Below are 17,150 nucleotides of genomic sequence, written 5' to 3'. Positions count from 1 at the left end.
GAAAAAAAAAAAAACATCTCAATAGAAGCATGCTGGGATAGCATGGTTTTAGTGGGTATAGTGAGCCATATGTTGTAATATCACTTTTCAAATGAGTACCTGTTTTGTTTAACAACGTTAAAGGTAACTGGAAGTGCTATGGAGTAATGTTTTTCAGAGTGAAAAAAAGTTGTATAAAGCTTTTAATGGCTCCAGAGGGAGCTGCACAAAATCTGATAAATTGTCAATTTATCAGATTTTCAGGCTCAAGGCCTTGAGCCTTGACTAGCAGCTCAAGGCTATATAAGCCACTATTAGCATAACATATCCAAATCTATGATCAAACTGTCAACCCTTGAACTGCATGTGTTGAATAAAAAAGAAGATATCTCTGGTTCTGTAGGATCAATTTTGATCATTTTTATCTTCCTGTCAATCATGAGTCTGACAAATATATAGGAGTGAATTGCTTAATTGGTGGAGTACTCCTTTAGATATGTAATATATTCATTTGGTGTTTTTCTTTTCTATTTTTATTAAGAAACATTTTTTTTTACAAGTTCAGAAATAAATCTATACCTGTTTCTTACCTCAGGTCCCCCATCTGCTCCAGAGAACCCCATCTCCACAGTGAACGAGACCTGTGTGAGCTTGGAGTGGTCACCACCCAGAGACACGGGAGGCCGAGGAGACATCACCTACAGCCTCCAGTGCAGGAAGTGCTCCAGTGATGGCAAGAAATGCACACCCTGTGGTAGCAGCATCCATTTCGTCCCCAGACAGTTTGGTCTCTCCTCAGCCACCGTGTTGGTCACCGACCTGCAGCCGGACTCCAACTACAGCTTCACTATTGAGAGCCAGAATGGAGTGTCAGACTTAAGTCCAACTCCCAGAGGAACGGTAGTCATCAATGTCACCACGTCACAGACAGGTGAGAACATACACACATTCATCAAAATCCCCAAATTTAACTATGAATGTGTAAGAAACAGAATTTGTTGACACAGACGGTTCATTAGTTACCTCAGCCAAGGAAGTTATGTTGGTTTGTTTATTTGTCAACAGGATTACGCAAAAAGGTACTAAACTGATTTGCAGAAAATATGGTGGAGAGATGGGGCACTGGCCAGGGAAGAACCCATTTCATTTTGGTGTGGTTCTGGTTAAAGGGGCAGGAATTTTTTATTACTTTCCTTAACATTGCGAGAAAGGGCATTTTTTGCCTTAGTGGAAGTGCACTCCACTGAGTGCCAGTCTAGTTTTTGTATGTGGCAGGGTATTTTCAGATTTAGATTGCAGGAAAAAGTTGAGATGAAATGATTCTGCAGGATTTCAGTGATATCCACCTTTAAAGGTTAATAACAAAAAAACAAAAAAAATCCAATTCCAAGAACATATACGCATCAGCATGCACTGGGAATTTGTAGAAAAGCAAAGCAAGTATATTTTTTAAAATTGTCTCTTGATTGCAGTGTCCTCAGAGATAATATCAGGCCTTTACATGATTTTTACAACTCTAAAATCACTGCTGGGTTGCATCACTCAGATACCACAAAATGACACCTCTGCACCTCTGCCTGCGCATATATAATCATATGCAATGTGCATCTTTCACATTGTGGGATATTTGTGCAGAGAAGCGCAGATGACAGAGTGGTGTTGAATAAGAGGCCTCGCATTACGTATGTGAGTGTGCGTGTAGGGTTGGGTTTAGGAAGTTGTTAACCTCATTAAGAGCCCCACGTCACACGTGCTAGTCTCGACTACAGCATGCCACACACACATTTATACACACACACACACACGCAAACACACACTTTCAACCCACACGAGCATGTGCCCAATTTTGGGAAGGCTGGGTAGGAAGTCGCAGGGTTTTGAGTTTGCACATAAATAACACGAGTAGATCACACACTGCACACACGCATGCCGCACACACACATTGTAGAATACTGTAATCACACATGTATAAAACACCTCGTAAGCTCTCTCATTAGCAAAATTACATGACACGCATTTCAAATATAGGCCGTCTCGTTATAGCACAGAAGGTATCCATCTGAAATCTCTTTCCTCGCCCCCACAGCCCACCGTCTCTCTACCTCTTTTCATGCTTTTTATCACATTTCGTCAAATTTTGCTCTCTCTTTGTTGCTAATGCTCACGCCTCTTGTTCTCTGTTTTTCTACAGTAAGTGTAGTGTTGAAGGAGAGGCGGAGCAAGGACAGCGTGACTTTGGCCTGGCAGGGTCCGGAGAGACCCAACGGGGCGATAGTGGAGTATGAGGTCATCTACTATGAGAAGGTGAGAGAGACACAAACACACACACACACACATTTAAAGAGGCACTCCACTAATTTTTTGAATGAAGATCATTTTACAGTCACATTGAACAGAAAGACTGCATTACAAACCTGGGATAGTAGAGTGTAGAAGACAATAGCGTCACCAGGCAGGAAGCGTAAAGGGAAGAGATGCTATCAATTAGGATTATGGGAAGTGTAGGATCTAGTGTTTTTCGCATATTCACCCTAACCAAGATTAAGAAGTCCAGATATGTGCTACTTTGATTTTTTTAGTAGTCCTTGGTGAGTTCAACAATGTTCTACAACAAAGGTTATATGCTTGACAATTTCTTGGCAATGTGTCATTTTTGCACTTCGGTTTTTTCCTGGATTAACAAACTACATTTAACATGTTAATTGGTGTTTTCCCCTTTTTCCAGTCTATATGCTAAGTGAAGCTAATGGGCTGCTGGCAGTGACTTTATATTTCTATCGTAGAGACATGAGAGAGTTGTCAATCTTCTCATTTAACTCTGACAGAGAATAAGCGTTTTTCCCAAAATGTCCAATATTCCTTTAAGTGCAACACCAACTCACTGGAGTACCCATTAAAGGTTTTAATGCAACACGTTTAATGTTCTTTCCTTCTCTTGTTCTCTTCATCTACATGTGATCTAGGCTTGTATGTGTTTAGCCTTAGGGCACGTCTGTAATGACTTGTTCATCACAAACATCTCTCTCTCTCTTTCTCTCTCTCTCTCTCTCTGACTCCATCACCTTATCCCTCACGTCTCCCCTACTGCTCACACCAAGCCAATTAACCACACATCTGTCGAACAAACCTCATAAAACACGGCCAAGGTGATGAAATTAAGCCTCCGTGTCTGCGTGTTTGTGTTTTTGTGTGTGTGTGCGTGCGTGTGTGTTCGTGTATGTGTGCATGTGTGTGTGTGTCTGTTAGCAGGCATTAGCAGTAAAACAGTGTTAATCCGTGTTGTAGAGTGTCTTCCATTAGGTAGCTGACAGACACTTATTCTTTATTCATCCTCCTACACACACATTTTTAAGTGCACACACACACATCCACAAGGTAGTCAAGGAACAATGCAGGAGTAACTGGATATTGCCCCCAAGTGTAGAGAGAATAAGATTTGGGACTTGACAGATGTTCATGTATAAATGCAACCTAATGGTCCAGTGACGAACAAATCAAAACTTAGTGAGGTGTACTGGGCCACTGAAGACATTTAAATTCAACAATTTGAAGTTTTTATTATTTTGAGACTTTCCTATTTTTTTCTGTCTCTCTCGATACCACGGTCCATTCCACTTTATACAACCCTTTAGAGTATATCTATATTCTCAGCCCTTTTTTTTAATCCAGAATCATTTTATTTCTCTGACACTTAATTTTATCAACTAAAATTAGTATTTAATTGTCTCCTCCTGTCACTCTTTCCTCCAATTCAGAACCAGCGGGAGCAGAACTATACAGTTTTGAAGACTCGTTCCAACATGATGACAGTGGATGGGCTAAAGCCTGGGACCACCTACGTTTTCAGGGTCAGGGCTCGAACCGACGGCGGGTATGGAAGCTATGGTGGAGAAATTGAATTGGAAACTAGCCACGAAGGTAAAGCGATGAATAATAAAAATTTGATTTTGTAAATGATGAATAATTTTGGTTTTCTTTGTTTTTTGTTTTCATCTATTTTCCCTCTTTTTTTCCCTTTGGTTTTCAGATGAAAATTGAAACGGCAGGCAGTAGCTGCATTCAAAATAGTTACCTGCCAGTCCCCAGTGTTAACACAAGAAATCCCTATTAGTGGTGAACTAGAAGAACAAAGATTAACATTAGAGCAAAGAGTGCTGCCATGTCATATAAGTTTATCAAGTTTAAGTGTAAATGTACCCAGATTCGCCCTCCTGCAGTTTTAAATCAGTCCACTGGATGATTATAAAATAGCGCACTTTCATCCAAATTAATCATCCAAAAACCTTGGCAGCCTCACAGGTTGTCTTCTGTACCTATCTGAACACTGAAAAGTATCCTAGAAATCATATCAGGTAAAAGGAGACAACCCAATTTCACAGTGAAGCAAACAGAAACGGAAAACTTGCATTCCTGGATTGTGAGGTCTTGATTCACATTGTCCACTGGAGCAAATCTAAAGGGTAGAAGAAGTTTGCAACACTCAGAAATCCTGATAACAGCTATGAATTCAAAAGACTGAATAAAAACACCTGTTATCCTCAGGTGTTTTGCTGCCATTTGGTGAATGGGCAGCTTACTACCTGGATGACTCATATTTTAAGACTGTTTTTTAGTCTCCCCTCCTGTGACTATACTGTAACACCAGTGATCTGTGTAGAGCAGCATTTATTTTCTTTTTTTTTTTTTTTTTTTGCTTTAAAGAGACCGGCAACTTATATTTAGAAATGTGTTCCATGCTTGGACTTTGGGAAAGAAGAAAAGGAGACACCGAAGAGAAATCTATACTGGGTTTGATCCAGTCCAGTGGGGACAAACAGCTCTGGGCATACTACACTGTATCTCTGTCATGATGTTTTCAAGTGTTCTGTCAAGTTCTCTGCAGGCAGAGGGTTATCCCTCTCAGTTAGTTAACGTAAAGCACTGCACTATAGATTGTCTGTGTAGCATACAAAAGGCACACATTAGCCTTCTTATCATTCGATACTCGATAATAAATGATAAAAGTAATCCGAAACTGGGTTTCTATTCCTGTCCTGCAGCAAATGAAACAGACTGCAACGCGCCTGTAATTTACTGTATGGAACTCAAGACCCAGGTTGGCTATCATTAGTATAAAGAGCAGTCATTCACGTTCACATTCAAGTTCAGTGCCATAAAATACAGGATTTGCCAGAATCGGCTGACCCTGTAGCAATCATATCAAGGTTATCTAATCAGATCAATTCTATTGATTGTTAAAGAAGGCTGTGTATGTGTGCACCAGTAAATGTAATAGGAGATCAATGCTTATCTGTGCCTGCCTAGAGGCATAATTTGCCTCACACACACACACACACACACACACACACACACACACACACACACACACACACACACACACACACACACACACACAGTCATGTACACATTCACACACAGACACACGTATCCGCTCATGCTTAGCTAAGCCAGATAAATGGGGTATTTGTTTTGAGTAATGGCTCGAATGGTGTGGCGTAAAAATCGATGCATCTTTGCAGAAAGTTCTCGGCGGTAGCCTTGTTATGTGCAATGTTAACATATCCATTTGGACAGCGCAGCCAAATGGGAATGGTTTTCACGTCCACTCTCATACCCTCATAGGCAATGCAGAGAGGGAGAGCGCTTTTCATCAAGGTCCTTACTTACTATTCCACCCACCTCCCTCGCTCTCTTTTACCCGTTTGCCGGTGTCTCTTTTTCCCTCTCCTTCAACCTCTGTCTTTTATCTCATTTCTATTGCTATCATATTTCATTCTTTCTCCCTCTTTCCCCCGCCACACTTACCATCCCTCTTGCTGTCTTTTTAAACTCCCAGCCTCCCTTACTCTTTTCATCCCTCACTTCACTACTGCAGAAAATAAACTCAGCTTAATTTTTTCCTCCTTTATGCTTGTTTTACTAATCCACTGTATTCTCTCTGTCTCCTGTATAGATGTTTTAGCTATCGGGGACCCTAACCAGTCCACCATCCTGGCTGTGTCCATCGCTGGGGGAATCGTTCTCCTTATCTTCCTGGTGACTTGCTTCATTGTCAGCGGCAGGTAGGGTCAAAACTGAAGAGACACTGAGGCCCTCTATACATGATTGAGTTGCACCACAAGATCAGGCAGAGAGCACAGGGCAGGGGTAAAGTGTAGCATAGGTTTATGTCACCAGCATGTGGCAGGCAGCCGGAAAGTGAAACAGTGAACCAGTTTGAGTAATGTTCGTTCAAAACTACAGTGCCCACCTGGTTAAGGAAATTTTCTTAGCTTTTCAAAAAAAAAAAAAAAAAACTAAGTATATATTCACAGTCTTTTTTTTAATGATTTATGTCCACAGTAGGAAAGAATGGGCTTGGGGCTGAGGATTACAGACAGGCTGGGGAGGTGGAAAGTATTGAGAGATTCACTAACACATTGTCAGTTTTGGTCTTTTTCATGGAATTTGATGACAATAACAAGAATATAGAATACCGCCAGCTTGAAGTTGGTGTTGTACAGTTTTGGGAAATCTTATACACACAAAATTAGCTTTTTGTCTATCACAGGCCGCGTACAGGTTAGCTATACTACTGACAGGTGTAATCATTGTAGGATCTCCAACAATTAAAGTTTAAAGTTTAAAGTTGAAACTGACGGAACTACAAGTGCACCAAGCAATGTCTAAGGTAGTATTGCCAAAAGGTTTACGTCTTCACTCTCCCCATAGGAAAACTATAGGTCATGTAGGCGCAAAGCGAATCTGCCACTAATCATATGTAGAAGGCCTGACTGGTAATGCACATGTGTATTCATCTACACACAATGGCTAACATACACATGCATAAATGAGCTGGAGCTCTCCCACTTGGTCACTCTACCTAGCCCTCTGTCTCTCTCTGAGGGATTATATGTGGGTGTACCAAAGTAGGGCCTCGAACTTTGACATTTATACTGCTGCCAAAGCCAACTAAAGGCTGTGCTATTCCGTATGTGAAGAGCATGGACTCTCTGTGATCACTCTCTTTGAAGGTTAGGCTGCTGTTAATGCTCTGGCTCAAAGAAGGCCAAAGAGGAGAAGGAGATGAGAGGGAGAAAGAAAAATAAAAGAATGCCGATTGGTAAGAGGCGAGAAGATGAAAGGATCGGAGTAAGGACAGGGCTCTTTGGAAGAAGAAGAAAGGGGACGACGGCAAGAGAGGGAGAGGAGAGGAACGGAGGAGAGAAGAGAAAGGGATGACAGGCTTCTGTGATTTACCGTGCCTGTAACTGAATGTTTATCCTCTATGAGCGCCGACTAGATTAGCAACATGTTAGGAACTACACACATATATCCACATGCACACACTAATGTACACACACTAAAAACATTAGTATTGATTCAGGTGATTGCTTATCAGGCTGAGTGCTCTATTCACTATTGACTAAGAGGGATGTAATCAGCAGAGACTGTGCTATGTGGCGCATACACACATAGACACGCACGTACACACACACACAGACACACACACGGCACGCGAATAGGAACACATCAACATCTTTTCAATCAGATGAGAATTGTGATGTTGTACGTGTAAGAGGAAAAACAACCTGTTAAACATAGTGTGTTATGAACTCACATGATGACACCAACACACACTCTCGCTCAGCTTATCAGGTTTCACAGGCTGAGGAGGTGTTAACTAGGTTTTACAGAGGGGTCGATGCACTGCCATCAATTTCAGGTCTCTCTCTTCCTCCTTCACTCTCTCTGTTTCAATCTGTCTTTCTTCCATTTAGAGGTTGGGACACTAGGGAGGAAGATTTCTATGGAAAAACATCTGTACATCTGTCAAACTATGTGTACGTGCGGATAGGCAAAGTTTGTACTGTGTTTGTAACTGAGCGATGAAGTGAGGATCAAAGCTGCATCACTAGAGAGACAAGATGGGAGAGAGAGCTCACGGGGAGAAAGATGGAAAGAAGCGAGGTAAAGGAGAGACACAAGTGGAGGATGAAATGAGAACATATTAGAAACGCAGTGAGGATGACAGACTGCAGTGAGGAAGGGTGAGGAAGTACATCTGAAGTAAGTTTGCACTGGAGAGCTTCATTTTGAGATGGTGCGAAAGATAGAGAGAAAGAGGAGGAGGCTTAGGAGAGAGATGGAGAGAAAATGAGACTGATGGAGGGAGGAGAGCCAGCAGCGAGAAGAGAGAGATGCAAGGAGCAAAAGATGAAAAGGTAGATTATAAGTGTGTGTTTGAAAGAGGAGGAGGAGGAAAGGTAGGAGAGATGATGGGTGGGTGACTGCACTGTAAGGTGCAATAGAAGTGTCATGCTTAAGGTCTGAAAATAAGGATTGGTCGGTCTCTTCTTGTGTTGTCCATACCTCCCTATTCTCATCTATTCCATCTTACCTGTCTTTCAGTCCATTTATCTTTCTCTCCTTGCTCCCATTTCACTCTGTTCAGCACTCTCACTGCTTCTGCTTTTCTCTTCATTTTGCCAGTCTTTTGGCTCTCCAGCTTTCATTTCCTGTTCCGTTCTTAAAATTTACATTTGGATGAAAGCCCCCCCCCCCGTAATGTATTGAAAATCTGATGGACTTGGTGAGACCAGTTCAATGTGGACAATAATTAAATTGGAATAGAAATTGACACCAATAGTCGCGCAGGGTTGAAATTATTTCCCACCAGACATTTGTAAGGCCCTTTTCCCCCAAACGCCAGCTGTTTAAATCATTTCCCCAATAATCACTAGACTGGATAGAAGTGCTGGAGTTTTTACGCCTACTTCACCTATTGAATCCACAATCCTGACCCTATGTGAACAACCTGATAGATGGTCTTTATTGCTGACCTATAAAATAACAATGTACAGTGCGCCCATACAGTCTCTCTGACGTCCTCTCACATACTCACATAGGCACATACACTCTTCCTGTAGCCTTTGCTGGCAGGGTGCTGAACAGCTAGGCCTCATAAACAGGCTGATTTGCAGGCCATTCTGTTCTGTCCTGTTGTGTTTGTTTATTATTTTGGGGAAAAAGGAAAAAAAAAAAAAAGAAAGCTCAGAGAAAGCAAACTGGGCTGACAAAATCAATCAGTTTATTGCTGTGTGTGTGTTATTTGCTGTGCTGTATAGTATCATGTGGTGTGTGTTTGTGTGTGAAGTTGGTGATTTTGTTGTCCTCTCCTGAGGGTTTTTTGGCCCTGAGGTGCGAGCGATGGGACGCTAGTAGCAAGCGTTATGTTCATGTTACCACAGGAAACAGAAAAAAAGAAAAAAAGCTGCTCAGTCACTCCTCTCACTTTCTGACAAATCACATCAGTCCTTGTGTGTTGTGTGTATTATATTTATGCTATTTATTATTGTGTGTGTGTGTGTGTGTGTGTGTGTGTGTGTGTGTGTGTGTGTGTGTGTGTGTGTGTGTGTGTGTGTGTGTGTCTGCGAGTGTATGTGCGTGATCACGCGCGCCTCTGTTTTTGTCTGCAGATTAATGATTCTCCATCCTTGCAACCATCTCCTTTTCTGAGTAGCTGCAGGCTTTGGCTATATGCCAGATTCCTGTGTGTTTTCTATGTTCATGTTTTTAATGTGGGAGTTTTGGTGAGCAGTCAGCATGAAGTTGTTCCATCCTTGTGAGGCCAATTTTTTTAAGCTTTCTCATCTGCTATGTATCTCAAAGTCTGCCATTATGGAGTACATCTGTTGTCAGAGCTGGAGATATTCAGTAGGGAGTCAAGGGCTGCAGTCTGTTAAGGAAAATTTCTGAAAATCGTAAAATAATAAGTGGTGACTAATTGGATACTTCGTGCTAAATAAGATGTACAATTAAAGCCAGCTTTCTAACTGTTTTTTTTCCACAGAGGTGAGATCAAGTTTCAGATCAACATTCCTTTTTTATCTGAGATTTAAAAAAAAAAAAAAGGAGAATCGAAATAGAGTAGTTCACTTTCCAGAGACACATCCAACAAGCCTAGTTTGAGAAAAACAACCTTTTCTGATCAGAGTTTTGATTAATAACAAGTGAAAGGCTAAAAGAGAAAAGCACAAAGAAAAATTCGATCTCATAACGTGGCGGATTCTAGCAGTGTCACTAATAGAGAGCGGTAACAGCTCTACCTTCGTAACACAATAGCATGTCCTGTTGATGTGCATGTTTGCAAGCGTAAGCTCTTTTACCTCTGCAGCATCTGCTGTGCAGCCCAGGGTTATTCTTAAAAACTTAATGACAGAAAAGAGGAGAGGAAGCCTGATGGAAAAAGAGGGGGAAGCATGCGCTGATGAGAACATACTGTTGAGAGAGCAGAGAACGGAGTTATGAGGTAGTGAGAGAAAGAGACTTGTTAGAAACTGAAGAACACTAATTGAGTGTGAAACAGCTCAAAAATGTTGTTTGTGTGCCTGATTGTTTGGATTCCAAAGAAGATGTGAGAAATTGAAATTATAAACAGCGAAAACTGAAAGTAAGAGAAACTTGTTAGGTTTCCTTTTGCTTCGGATGTGGGAAAGAATTTGTAATAAAAATCAAATGCTTGGTTTTGAAGCACAAAGTAACAAAAACAGGAAATAGAACAAAAAATCAGGAACAAAGGCACAAATAATAGATCCATGTTTGCCAAATGCTACTTATGGTGAGTTTGGTGGAGGCAGAAATCAGCCAGTGCATTTCTTTCCCTGTGGGTGGTGTGGTCTGTTTGCTTGATAATAGCACTAATAATGTTTTGGCAGCCAAAAGATTGTGTGTATACCAATATGAAACAAAGCAGGCCAGTGAGGGGAAGTGTGGTGCAATGATGATAACAATGATGATGATGATGATGATGTTTGTAATGTCATTAGACATATTTGTATGTGTTGCTTGGATGCTGGTGTTTTCAATTAATGTAGCTAAGCTGTAGGGTGCAGCCAAATACAGCTTTGTCTGCAGAATGCCTAGAAAGTAGCTTTCAAACAACAATAGCAGCTAGTTGCCGCAGGTGCAAAACTATTTAACACAGGCTTTATGCAAATGAGCAGATGTTGCAGCGGGATTGATCAAATGTCCTATAAAAATCAGACAAATTCAAACTGTTTTCGGCTAGGGTTTTAAAGTTTATAGTGCATTTAAATACATCTATTGGATCCACACACACACACACACACACACACACGCTAACGTAATATGATCATGACCTAATCAAGTTTTGTCAGTGTAGTCACATCATTAGGGAAATTAGTTTCACACTGATCTACAAACTGATCTGTTAGCAAATAGAAAGATACACTTCTCTTATTGATACAGATGACATCTTCATCTGCCTCTTCTCTCTTCCTCTTTTCATCCTCTCTCATTTGACCTTTTCACCAGGTAGTTAAAATTCTGCTATATTACACCAATTACCGCAGCCCAGCTCCAGACCTCTCTGCTTCTTCCCCACCCCACCCCTCTCCTTTCCTTTCCTTTTCCTTTTCCTTTCCTTCCATTACCACTCTCTTTAATGAGCGGCAGCTAAATGAAATATTTCCAAACAGGGTGTTAATGAAACATAGACAGATTTATTAGTCATAACTCTTCAGATAATCATTTCCCCTTCCTAATAATTAGCCCGAGCTGAGTAAATCTTTTTACACTGTGGTCAGAAAGTGCTGAGCTGGTGCCAGACATGGCCAAGATGGAGAGAGAGAAGGCTAAAAGAAGAAATCTTATTCACTTCTTGAATGCTCCATTACATCACCCATACTTTTTGTTATTCTGTTTTTTTTTCCTGTTGTTTTGACTCTTAATTAATTATCCACAATCAGCTTTTATAAACCTCATAATTTATTAGCACCCAAGCAGTGAATGCTTTTATTTTTCAGGTTGGAGAACAAGGGTTAATTTTGCTGTGAAATAATGAGAGTGAATTTAATCCATTGATTTCATTCCCAGTAATTATTTTTTATTTAATAGCTTGATATTAAATGGAATCACCATTATCATGAGTAATGATGAGAGCAGATACCCACAGCAGGGTGGGTGTGTGTATGTGTGTGTGAGTTTGGAGAAAGGAGGATAGATGTGTCATTTCATTGTGTCATGCCGGAGGGGTGACCAATGATTTACTGATTTCATTTTTCTAGTCATTCTGATTAGCAGTGGGGAAAATAATGTTGGGAGACAGGAAATGAGAGAGGGGAGGAGAGAAAAGGCAAGAAGAAGAGAGGAGACAAGAGGAAAGGGAAGGAAGACAACATACTATGTTTCTGTATGAATGACCCCCCCACCCGACTCTTACTTGACTAAGAGTTTATCAATTTCTACTTTCGTCTTCCAGCCAGCAGCTGACTTCTAATCCTGTAAAAGGTGGCCCCTCATATAAAACAAACTGGGCGATACCACCAGCTCAGAACTACACACACTTTATTAGCTCTCTTCAAGTCTCAGGTTAGCAGTAGTCCAAGGTTATTCTCTCACATGAAGATAAACAGTGTCTGTCTTTGTCTCTGCCTGTGTCACCAACACGTCACCAACCACACACAACTTTGTTTTTCTTTGGTCCCTGTCTCTCCTGTACTTTTTCAAAAGCTGCATTCTGTCCCACTTTGTTTCAAGGTTATTCCACAATCCATATTTACCCCACTCACTCTTTTCTCCAACCTAACTCTGCCTTCAGTGCATAATCAAGCTTTTTATTCTGTCCTGCCAAAGTGTCCCTTCATTTGATCTCCTCTTTGCATCCTTCTCCTCTTTTGTCACTATGTGGTTCCTGTCTTATTTTTTTGCTGTCCCCAAGTTTCTCTTTCTTCTTTTCTCTTTCTGGCTCAGATACGACCCCAGTGGCTCACCACATCAACCTTTTTTTGACCTTAAGGCTGTTAACAACTGTAAATACATTATATCAGAGAATACGTTGTTATTTTAAATACACACTACACTGTCAAGCTGTAGCAGAACTAAAATAACAGCAGAAACACTGGTTTTAATTATAAGAAGAAGTACAAATCGGCTCAAGTAAATGTCTTCCTCTCTATAGCTGAGGGTCAGACTGAAGGGGAAATGGAAGCAGCAATCAAGTCTGAGGCCAATAGACCAATAAATGAAGACTTAGCATTATACTGACAAAATGAGGAAGATGATCATACAATCAGGCTGATTCACAATGTGCATTTCATACATGACAAGGGGCCAATTGCCTTTTGACTTGCCCAGTAGCTACCAGACACTATGGTATTGTATTTGTATATATTGTATTTATCACATGCTCATACAATGTGTGCAGTGAAATGCAAGGGGGCATACTTATGAGGTTGTGCTAAAAAGGGCAGAGTGCTAAGTAGAATAAGAGTTTAAAAAAAAAAAGGGTAAGAGTTACCTGAACGAAAGATAGTCTGAAGTTCAGAATTCTCTCCATGTTCGTGTGAGTTGACCTGTCTGTTCTCTGGTTTCTTCCCAGTGTCAAGTGGACTGAAAACTCCAAACTTTCTGTTTAAGTGAGCTTGAGTGTATTGATCTATCCATCTGTTCGCTTTGTGATGGACTGGTGACCTGCCTGAAGTGTTTCCTTGGTTTCTGAGCAATGCACACTGGGATAGGAGCCAGCCTCCGGTTATTTTGTGCAGGGATTAAGTGGGTAAAAACAATGAATGAATATGGCTTTAAGATTTTAAGAGTTGGTGTTAATGAAGGTGCAATTGTTACTGCTTCCTCACTGATTGCCCTCATCTTCTGCAGTTTGGTGTTACATCGTGGTTTAGTCGAGACCTTGTAGACGACATTGTTTTTCACTCCGACTCTTTCTCAGCACACATCCTGCAGCCATCCTGTTGACTGACACTTCTCTTTGTCATCAGTCTATCAAGTCTCTTATCTTTTCTCTTACTCTCAGCATTCTCTTTAGGGTGGGTAACATACGTGCTGATAGTGTTGTATTCCTACTTGTTTCCCTTTTTTACTCACTCTTTTTCCATTTGTTTTCTATTTAGTGCTCTTTCTTCCTACGATATCTCTTCTTTCTCCTCTTCATTTTCAGCTCCTGATGTCGCAGCACAAACACTGCCCCACCCCTCTTTCCTTCCACATCTCGTATGTTAAGCTTCGAATTTCTATCCCTATGGCTGCCTTCCCTCCTCTGCTCGCTCTTCCCCTCCATCTGATTGCTTGTTAGTTGGTATGCAAGCGTGGACCCCCATTGTGCGTTCTTGCCTGTCAGCAGTCTCTTTCTCCATCCCCCTCTCCCTCTCTCTGTTTCTTTATTTCTCTTTCCACCTCCTAGTGTCCACTCTTTCTCTCAAAAAAGAAAGTACAAAGAAAAAGGGAGCAGAAGACAGGGCCTGTTGGGGGATGAATAAATGGATGGAAACGGGAGGAAGGAAAAGTGGATATGTGGGTTACTGGACAAGGGAATGTTGTCACTTAAAGGAAGAATCAAGAAAGAATATACCACCCACGAGATAAAGGGCAGCAAGGGAGAGGAAGAGAGAGGAAAATGGGGGGAGGGGCTACAGTGACAATAATATATGGATGGAGTTCTATGAAGGTGGAACCTTGCTAGCAGAATGACAAATGGGTCTCGAGTGACAAAGCATTATATTAAAAAGTAAATTGATATGCAAATGTGGAGTGTGTGTCTTTGGAGGACAGGGATAGCCTGTTGTCCTCAGTGAAGTGGAACAGAGAGAGGCGGAGAGAAAGGTGAGAGCCCGGGTGTGATACTGATATTGCAGTCCATTAACGTGTGTTTTGCATCATTGGTGCAGGTGTGTGTACTTTAAATCTGCGTGAATGTACGTGCATTTACAGTATGAACCAGCAATGTATAGAGCAGCTGGACGGCTGCTAAATGGAACAATGATTTCTCCCACATTGACAGATACTTCACCCACACGTACAGCAGGGTGATGAAGTACTTAGTGGCAATGCAGGAGGTCTATCTCATTATAAAATCTGTTCCAGCTCAAGAACCTATGAATGTTCCTACTGTATAGTAGATACCTGTGGCATCCAAATCAATAGCAGACAGCTTTTTTTGGTCATTGAAAGTGCAATCATAAAATACATTATGGGATATGCTATGGCCGCAACCTTGTGTCCAACAAAACACATTTACTAATTTGCCACATGAAACACTTTTGAAACCACAGAGTGGAGTTTGGTTTAAGCTACTTCTTGATTTTGAATTAATATTTTTTGAAAACTACTGTCCATCACATCTTGTGCTTCAAGTCAGCACTGACTTTGAATTCTTAACCACAATTGTTGACAAATCAATCTCGCCACAAGGTCCTGACTTTTTCCCCTACCTTAAAAATTATTTCAAGTTGCCTTAACACAACCATAAAAACATAATTCACATTTTAAACTCCAGGAGTGATGAAGCACATAGGTTCGGTCTGAGGTTTGCCATGGCATTGAACATTTTGCAGACACATTCAGTGTAAATGTTTTCTCCTTACATTAATCCGGTCAACATTACTTTTCCTAAGAAACACATTTGCTATTGCAAATTTATTGTAAATTAATGTAATTTTCATTTACATCATGGGAACATTTAAGAACTTATAGTGGGATGGGACCAATACGTGACTAAAATATTGCTCTACCCAGCAAAAAGCTAAAACAAAAAAATGGTATAAAGCTGGCCCTCCAAAGAAAGAGAAATGTCTAGACATTAATCAGGAAATAATCAAAATACTCAATGGAAAAACTAACGGACCATTGAGAATCATAGAAATTATTTTTTACAGAAAGTGGAAAAAGTGGATCATTTACATGAAACAAAATGCTGAACAAACTTTATAAACTTTGTTGTTTAAGGATGGAATAACTGCAAATGAGGGTGTATATAATCTATTTTTCCTATCATAACTGTTTGTTCTGTTATGTTGTTTGTACTACTGCCATGTTACTAGTTTCAAATGTGAAAGCTCAAAGAAAAAGGGAAGTCGTAAATAACTACCTGTGGCATCAGAAAATGGCATCTACATTGTCCTCCTGAGTCCAGTCCTGAATTACAGGTCAGCTGCATTTAAGGTATTAAAAGTATTAAAAATATCCATTTCAAACATACAGAACCCAGACACAGATGTCACGGGAAAACAAAAGGCACAGCCATGTCAGGTTTTGCACCATGCTTAAGACTGCAGCGCTAATGATTCATGACACTTCTAACTGGAGAGGAGAAATGAGTCGCTCTGTAATTACTATGGAAATGTGTTCATTTCCCATCAGACACACACACACACACACACACACACACACACACACACACACACACACACACACACACACACACACACACACACACACACACACACACACACACACACACACACACACACACACATTTACATATGTAGCCATGCACCCTTGGAGACACACACACACTAACACAGATACACATCCAGCAGTGATGGGGAAGTGTTTCAAACATGGGTTTTAGTGTTTTGCAGAAGGTGCAGACTTGTACATGTGTGTGATTGGGTGCGTACGCCCCCACGGGATTATCACGGTTGGAGGAGAGGTGTGACCCATGTCCCCATTCCCCATATGTTCTAAACACATGCCCCAAAGCACTGTAAGTGTGTGAGTGTGTGTGTCAAGGGGGTAATTAGAGTCCCTTGGTGTTTGACTGGCTTGAGCCCAGCTGATAACCAGGTGGGACCCAACTCCCCTTTCATAAGAATATAATGCCCCTCCTCTTTATCCCGGAATACTAGCAACCAGTCTCTACCCTCATGTGCGTGTCTGTGTGTGTGTGTGTGTGTGTGTGTATTCCCAAAACAGCCTATTGATGTCTGGGTTATACCATGCATTCAGCTGTGTAAAATCAACACAAGGATTAAACACCAAATGACTGAGATTTACTGAGCCTGGAGAGACCCCACCTTTCTCCATTTCTGTCGCTGTGTGTGTCTCTCTCTTTGTCATAAGAAGTGACTCTGTTTCTGCCCTTAGTATTCTTCTCTTTTATTTTCTTCTTTTTTTCTTTATTTCATTTCTCCTATTCCTTTTCTTTATCAAAGCTTTTCCACTATTTCTTCCAGTTTCCTTTTCTCTTCTGTCCTCCTCTCTACTGCTTCCTTAAATCACATACAGTCTATGCTGCAGATTCCCAGTTACTCTTGGCATAAACCCAAATCAATTTGTCTTCATGATAGACAGACATACTGACTGGTTGCTGTTTTACCTGTACAGTACTGAAGGAGGATATGATAAGTGGGGAAAAGGGAGAGGGGGCCATAGTA

General features: G+C 41.0%; 1 protein-coding gene across 1 annotated transcript in view; it reads left to right on the top strand.

The window, feature by feature from the left end:
• Nucleotides 1-17,150, top strand: part of epha4b (eph receptor A4b) — an 81,582-nt gene that overhangs the window by 45,618 nt on the left and 18,814 nt on the right. The window contains exons 7-10 of the mRNA XM_040142989.1: nt 575-910; nt 2,171-2,283; nt 3,735-3,897; nt 5,933-6,041. Coding sequence (XP_039998923.1) covers nt 575-910; nt 2,171-2,283; nt 3,735-3,897; nt 5,933-6,041 — 721 coding nt within the window. The remainder of the gene's footprint in view (nt 1-574; nt 911-2,170; nt 2,284-3,734; nt 3,898-5,932; nt 6,042-17,150) is intronic.

This window comes from Xiphias gladius, chromosome 14, assembly GCF_016859285.1.
Source record: "Xiphias gladius isolate SHS-SW01 ecotype Sanya breed wild chromosome 14, ASM1685928v1, whole genome shotgun sequence".
Classification (NCBI taxonomy): domain Eukaryota; kingdom Metazoa; phylum Chordata; class Actinopteri; order Istiophoriformes; family Xiphiidae; genus Xiphias; species Xiphias gladius.
This window is presented reverse-complemented; position numbering and strand designations above follow the sequence as displayed.